Source organism: Zingiber officinale, chromosome 3A (assembly GCF_018446385.1).
Source record: "Zingiber officinale cultivar Zhangliang chromosome 3A, Zo_v1.1, whole genome shotgun sequence".
NCBI classification, from domain to species: domain Eukaryota; kingdom Viridiplantae; phylum Streptophyta; class Magnoliopsida; order Zingiberales; family Zingiberaceae; genus Zingiber; species Zingiber officinale.
The window spans coordinates 165,566,461-165,572,618 of NC_055990.1; the positions used below are offsets into that span (position 1 = coordinate 165,566,461).

The following is a 6,158-nucleotide window of genomic DNA, read 5'->3' on the forward strand; positions in this document are numbered from 1 at the left end:
TTTTAAATTTTTTTACATTTTTTAGGTTTTTTCCTATTTTTTTTATTTTTTAAAATGTCTTTTCTATTTTTTTTAAAAATTTTTAAATTTTTTTATTTTTTTAAAAGTTTTTTATTTTTTCTTTATATTTTTTTATCACATTTTTTTCTTATTCGAGTATATTTTGAGTAAAAAAATTTCGTTAACCACTGAATTAAGAAAAATTTCAGTTTTCCGATTCTGAATTGTATGTCCCTTTTGCTAACGTGTCAGACATGAAATATTACTCGAAAATTATCGATTACTTAAATCTAATAAGATTTTCGTTGATAAACTTTGATGACTAATCAAGATTATTAAAAATACTCCCCGAAACAAATATACCCTCCGAATATTTTGAAGAATTATCTTAAGAATCCATTCGCACTCTCTTGTTCAACCTGATTTTGACAAATGAAAAATTCTTCCAAAGTTTGTTTTTTTAGAGTAATGCAGTATCCGGCGGGTGACACAGGACCGATCCGCGCTCAAAAATAAAGAAACGCTTTTTGAGGAATTTGTTTTGTTGTTTTTCTTTATTTTATAACTACTTTCATTTAGGCCTCGAAGGGTTTGGCCGAGGAACGCCCCTCGATGGCTACCGCCGCACCTCCACCGTCGAAGCGCCGTCGGCAGGACCAGCACGATAAGGCAATCAGCGAGACCTCCGCAACGAAGGGGAACACGCCTCTGGTGGTCTTCGCACATGGCGCCGGAGCCCCGTCCACTTCCGAGTGGATGCTCAGGTGACACGCCGATTCCTCTTCCTATTTGCACCAAATCGAGTCTGCTTCTTGGTTGACGAAAATCAGAAGGGTTACTGATGCTGCAGTTTTTATCGGTGAATATATCTATTTTCTTCTCTTTGTTTCTGTCCGAATCGTCATATGAAATTCTTAATCAAAGGGGGAAAAAAAATTCCGCTTTCCTTCGGTTATAACAGACTTAAGCATTATTCTGAGTCGTTTTCAAGTGATCTTGTTGAGATCGAGTGATGCTTACACCTTTAGGAGTTCCTTTACTGACTTAAGATCCTACTGGTTCTCCTTTCAGATGGAAGAAAAAGATTGAGGAAGAATTGAATGCCATTGTTGTCACTTTTGACTATCCCTGTGAGTTTTCCCACCCTGGAATGATTCATTAAATGTTTCTTTATGGAATTGACTGTGTTGGAATCAGGCAATCAGCTCTAAAGATATAAACTCCTTTGCTCATTGGACAAACAATACTTACTCTGGCTATTAGCAAATTGTTTGTAAAAGAAATCTCTATGTTTTTCTTTGAACTTGATGAGGAAGATATGCTCCTCAATATGGAAAAAGGTGATCCTGCACATGGCTTACTTGGTTTGCAGATATATCTGGTGGAAAACGCAAGGCTCCTCCCAAAGCAGAAAAGTTAGTCGATCATCACTTGGATGTTGTAAAAGATGCAGTTAGCAAACATCCTGGGCATCCTCTTGTTTTGGTAGGAAAGTCCATGGGATCAAGGTAACGAACCTTTATCGGGACAATCAGCTAATTCTGTGTTCTTTTTTTTTTTTTTTTTTGTTCATGTTAATCTTTACTATACACTTGTCGTTCTGATAGAGTGAGCTGCATGGTGACTACAAAAGAAGATATCCCTGTCGCAGCAATTGTTTGCTTGGGCTATCCTCTAAAGGTGCCTATATTTTCCTTATAGCATCGATTAAATAAGTTCTGAAAGCTATGTGAGTCTATTCTTGATGAAAAAGCAATAAGAGTTATTGTGTGACTGAGAAGATCTTGATCGATTGATTTTCTCCCTCTCTTGGTTCCTTTGAAGGCTTCAACTGGCTACTGTTTGAGTTTGGCTTCTTAGTTCTTAGGTCTCAAGTTGAATGCCTTGTATTACAAAAACAACAAAGTAATTGAATAAGCATTTGAAAAGTAAGATCCATGATGAATATGCTCCTCTACTTGGTAGTCTTTTGATCTCTCAAAATTGTTTAGAGTTATAAACTCAATTTTGATTGCACTAAACCCCGTCATCCACTCTTTACTTTGATGATGTAATAATTGATGAAGTCTTCACTACTTAATCCTGCATTCATTTCAACCAGAAATGATCTTTTGTAACTCAAAAGGTTGCATACATCCATCAGTTTGATTGTGCTTCTCTTACACATCCCAACTAACTCTCCAGTTGAATGGAACATGTAGTCGAACAAGTTGGGCATTATGATGTATTCAGCTTATTATCATGTGTTTTAGGGAATCAATGGAGCAATCTGTGATGAGACTTTGTTGCAGCTAGAAACTCCAACTATGTTCGTGCAGGTCTGATTCATGGACAGTGTATTGTTTTTTATTCAGAAGATGCTAGCTCGGGCCTTATTCGTTTGTTCTGCTATGTTATCTACTGCCCCAAAAATGGACATCAATACAGGGAAGCAAGGATGGTTTATGCCCACTGGATAAGCTGGAAAACACTCGAAAGAAAATGAAGTGTCCCAGTGTGCTGTATGTAATTGATGGAGGTGATCATTCGTTCAGAATTGGAAAGAAGCAACAACAGTCAACTGGGGTGGGTTAAGATGAAGCTGAACAAGGAGCTCTGAAAGCAATGGCTGAATTTGTCAGCAAGTCTATCCCCGAAGAAGAGGGACGTGTATGAGACACTTTTAAATCTAATGTAGTTATCATCTGGCCGTTTTCATTTTGGTGCAACATTTATGTAACTTATGAATGGTGGATATTTTGAAGTACTCTATGCATGACATATGCTACTGATAAACGTCTCAAATGCTTGGCTTGGTGGTGCGTCGTTCCTTAGGGAATGCAGGTTTTTCTTCTGGGTGCTTTCATGTATCAATAATGGTAGCTGACCCTGTCTTTTCTTCTCCAACAGATCATGCAGATCCTCAAAGCTTATCAATGGTCACTCTCTCCATTCTTTGCATCGCGATCACTCTAACAGCGTTCATCAATCCCCTAGCGAAGAACGGAACACTACCGGATAAGCACAGCCAAATCCAAGCATGCCAAGCCCAAGGAAACAGGATAAGCAAAAGTAGGTTTGTGACCGCTGATAAACAACTTATTACCATTAAATGGATTGAATAAAACACGCCATGATCGTTGAGATGTAATACTGCAGTTTTGAGATTCTGATTAAGTATGATTTAAAAGGTTAGAGGGTACTATCTATGTCATCATGGTGCACTTTTCTTTTTGGAAGCTCAAACTTAAGAATTCCAATGTTAAGCGTGCTTGACTTGGAGAAATCTAAGGATGGGTGATCTCCTGGGAGGTTTCAGGGTGTGTGCGAGTGAAAATAAAGCACGTTGAAAGGACCTTCGGTGGTCTGTGGAGCTACTCATCAACCTGATGGGCAATTCTGGTGGCGTTCCAGTTCGGTCTGGGTGGGACCCGCTCGGGCCGGAGAGTTACAGATGGTATCAGAGCGATCTTGCGACCGTGAGTGCGCCTGTGGCAGGAGCACCCAGGGCACCACTTAGCGAGGGTGATTCTGGGATTTTTTTTGTGGTGTGATTCGTGGTTACACAACGAGGACGTTGTGTCTTTAAGTGGGGGTGATTGTAATATCCCAGTTTTGAGATTCTGGTTAAGTATGACTTAAAAGGTTAGAGGTTACTATCCATATCACCAAGATGTACCTTTCTTTTCGGAAGTCCAAACTTAAGAATTTCAAAGTTAAGCATGCTGAATTTGGAGAAATCTGAGGATGAGTGATCTCCTAGAAAGTTTTCCAGAGTGCATGCGAGTGAGGACAAAGTACATTGAAAGGACCTCCGGTAGTCTGTGGAGTTAGTCATCAACCTGATAGACAATTCTGATGACGTTCCTAATTCGATCCAGATGGAGGCCGCCCGAGCCGGGGAGTTACATGAGAACTCCGGCGACCAAGAAGAGCAAGCTTCCCACTAGCAGAGGAAGAAGCAAAGGAAGCTGAACGCACTTATTCAGGATCTGAACATGGACATTTGTCGTCTCGTAAATCAGTTGACTTATGTTGTGGACGGAACCAATGAGCCAGAAGATTGGCCCCACGATCAATGTCATGTTCTTGGAGCCTCTAGCTGTTTGCTTTTTCATCCGCGTAGTAAAAATATATATATTTTTAATTTTAAAGTTAATTTAGTATATTAAAATATATATAACATACGATGGTGATGGTAAAAAGTAATCCACTTATATATATATATATATATATATATATAATTCTATTTTAAATCATCATATATTATGGAAGCACGTGACAAGTGTATCTATAAATCTTTATTATAACGTATTAAAGTAAATCAACTTAATATTTTTTAATTTAATTTATTAAAATTGCTATATATTTTATATTAACTTCGTCCCAATTATTTTAATTAGATCATTATTAGTAATATAAAGCTTACCGTTACCATACTAGTAATTTGGATAAGATTAAAATAATGCAAACTATAACTAGCGCACCTTCTTAATTTCGCCTCAATCAAAATTTCGTGCATTTATAAAATTATTTCTTAAAATAAATTTGAATATACGTGACGAAAAAAAGAAGATAGATATACACGGAGTAATTCGAGTCGAGCGCTGTTAAGGAAAATATAATGAATTATTTGATTTGATTGATTCGTTAACAAAAACAACATCCAGTTGATTAATTCGTTTGCTATAAATATAACACAACGAAAATCTCCTTAATCCACACACACCGACTCTTCTAATCTCTTCTCCGCCCGTTCACGACGACGAGATGACTCCGGCAGAGGACGAAAGGTCCCCGCTTTCTACGCCGGAGGTGGAGCAACTGAGCCAGTCGCTTCCGCCGCCGGAGGTGGAGAAACGGAGCCAGTCACTTCCGTCGCCATACCCGTCTCCACCAAAACAGCGGCAAGAGCTGTCTCCAATTTCACTGCCGTCGCTGTCGCAGCAGGACAAGCCACTTCCGCCGCAGCCGCCTATCCGACAGCCGTCTCCGTCTGTATCTCCGGCTCCGACACAGCGCAACCAGGCGAGTTATGTATGTTCCCAGTGCGGTAAGGTGTTCTCTTCCTACCAGGCCTTGGGGGGCCACAAAGCCAGCCATCATAAGTTCCCCGCCGAAAACAAGCCTCACGCTTGCTCTTTTTGCTCCAAGTCGTTCGCGACGGGGCCAGCGCTAGGCGGGCACATGAGGGCTCACTACGAGAGGATTAGACGGCAAGCCGCAGCCGAGAACAGGCCGATGGCTGGGCCATCGTCCTCGCTGACTGAGTGCTCGACGGCGATGGGCTTGTTAATTGACCTCAACCAGGAGGCGATGCCGGAAGCGGAATTGGCTAAGGAAGAGGAAACAGTGAGCTCTCATCCGGCGGCGGCGGCCACCTCTCCCCCTCCTCGCTTCTTTACTTTCTTTTAAGACATTAATTAATCTGATTAGTTTGATTAAACATCTTGGAAAAAAAAAGAAAGGAAAAAAATGCAAGTTAAAGAAAATGTCTCTGTTATATATGATTGCTGTAAACTGGTAGATTAAATTTTCTTCGATATTTGTGGTCAATTTGGAGATATCTGTCTGATGAAGTATTATGCAATTATTTTGGAAAGTAATGAAATATATTTTTGATGGATATATTTTTAAGGTGTTCAAATTTTGTTATCACCGTTAACTTAGTTATTAATCTAACTGATGTTATCTTATTTGATCAATTTTAAATAACAATGCTGTTAATTAAAGATGGAAATTACAATAAGAGAAAACTTTCTTTTCTATTAATTAACTAATTAAAACTAATTTTATTAGAAGTCAGTAATTTAATATTTAAAAAAGATCTTTAGTGAATTTAATAAAATATACAATAGATGATGAAAATGATGTATCCCTCTAAAAGTGGGTCAAGACAGTATAAACAGACTAATATAGCGGTCAAAGTTAATAAGAGGTTAAAGGTACTCGTAATATTATCGATTGCTCGAGCGGATTACATGGTAGGGCGGACTTAAAAGGCTAACTGGACCGTCCGAGCGATTATCCTCAGCACTTGCAGCAAAGGTTAAGAGCCTAACACTATGCTATCCGATCCACCGTCCTTAGCAATCGGACCTCCGGTCTAATCGAACGTAAATACACCCCTTCGGCAATTGCACGGTCGAGTGAAGAATAGGCCGATAGCTCCATTCAAT

General features: G+C 39.3%; 2 protein-coding genes across 3 annotated transcripts; both read left to right on the plus strand.

The window, feature by feature from the left end:
- Positions 1-521: 521 nt before the first annotated feature.
- Positions 522-2,775, plus strand: LOC122053423 (KAT8 regulatory NSL complex subunit 3-like). 2 transcript variants are annotated; one of them, XM_042615473.1, is made up of 6 exons: positions 526-764; positions 1,072-1,130; positions 1,373-1,508; positions 1,608-1,680; positions 2,253-2,318; positions 2,428-2,775. In XM_042615473.1, the coding sequence occupies exons 1-6, from the start codon at positions 613-615 to the stop codon at positions 2,572-2,574; spliced, it is 633 nt and encodes a 210-aa protein (XP_042471407.1). In that variant the 5' UTR covers positions 526-612; the 3' UTR covers positions 2,575-2,775. The 2 variants fall into 2 exon arrangements, with proteins under 2 accessions (XP_042471408.1, XP_042471407.1); XM_042615474.1 differs by lacking the exon at positions 2,253-2,318 and having other exon boundaries at positions 522-764; positions 2,355-2,480.
- A 1,974-nt stretch (positions 2,776-4,749) lies between these two features.
- On the plus strand, positions 4,750-5,394 carry LOC122050901 (zinc finger protein AZF2-like). The gene has a single exon (XM_042611769.1). It carries the CDS (start codon positions 4,750-4,752, stop codon positions 5,392-5,394), a length of 645 nt encoding a protein of 214 aa, XP_042467703.1.
- Positions 5,395-6,158: the final 764 nt, after the last annotated feature.

Coding starts and splice junctions, on each gene's coding strand:
- LOC122050901 (XM_042611769.1), top strand. CDS start 4,750: ATGACTCCGGCAGAGGACGAAAGGTCCCCGCTTTCTACGCCGGAGGTG.
- LOC122053423 (XM_042615473.1), top strand. CDS start 613: ATGGCTACCGCCGCACCTCCACCGTCGAAGCGCCGTCGGCAGGACCAG. Junction 1,131..1,372: donor TGTCACTTTTGACTATCCCT/GTGAGTTTTCCC, acceptor CTTGGTTTGCAG/ATATATCTGGTGGAAAACGC. Junction 1,509..1,607: donor GGAAAGTCCATGGGATCAAG/GTAACGAACCTT, acceptor TCGTTCTGATAG/AGTGAGCTGCATGGTGACTA.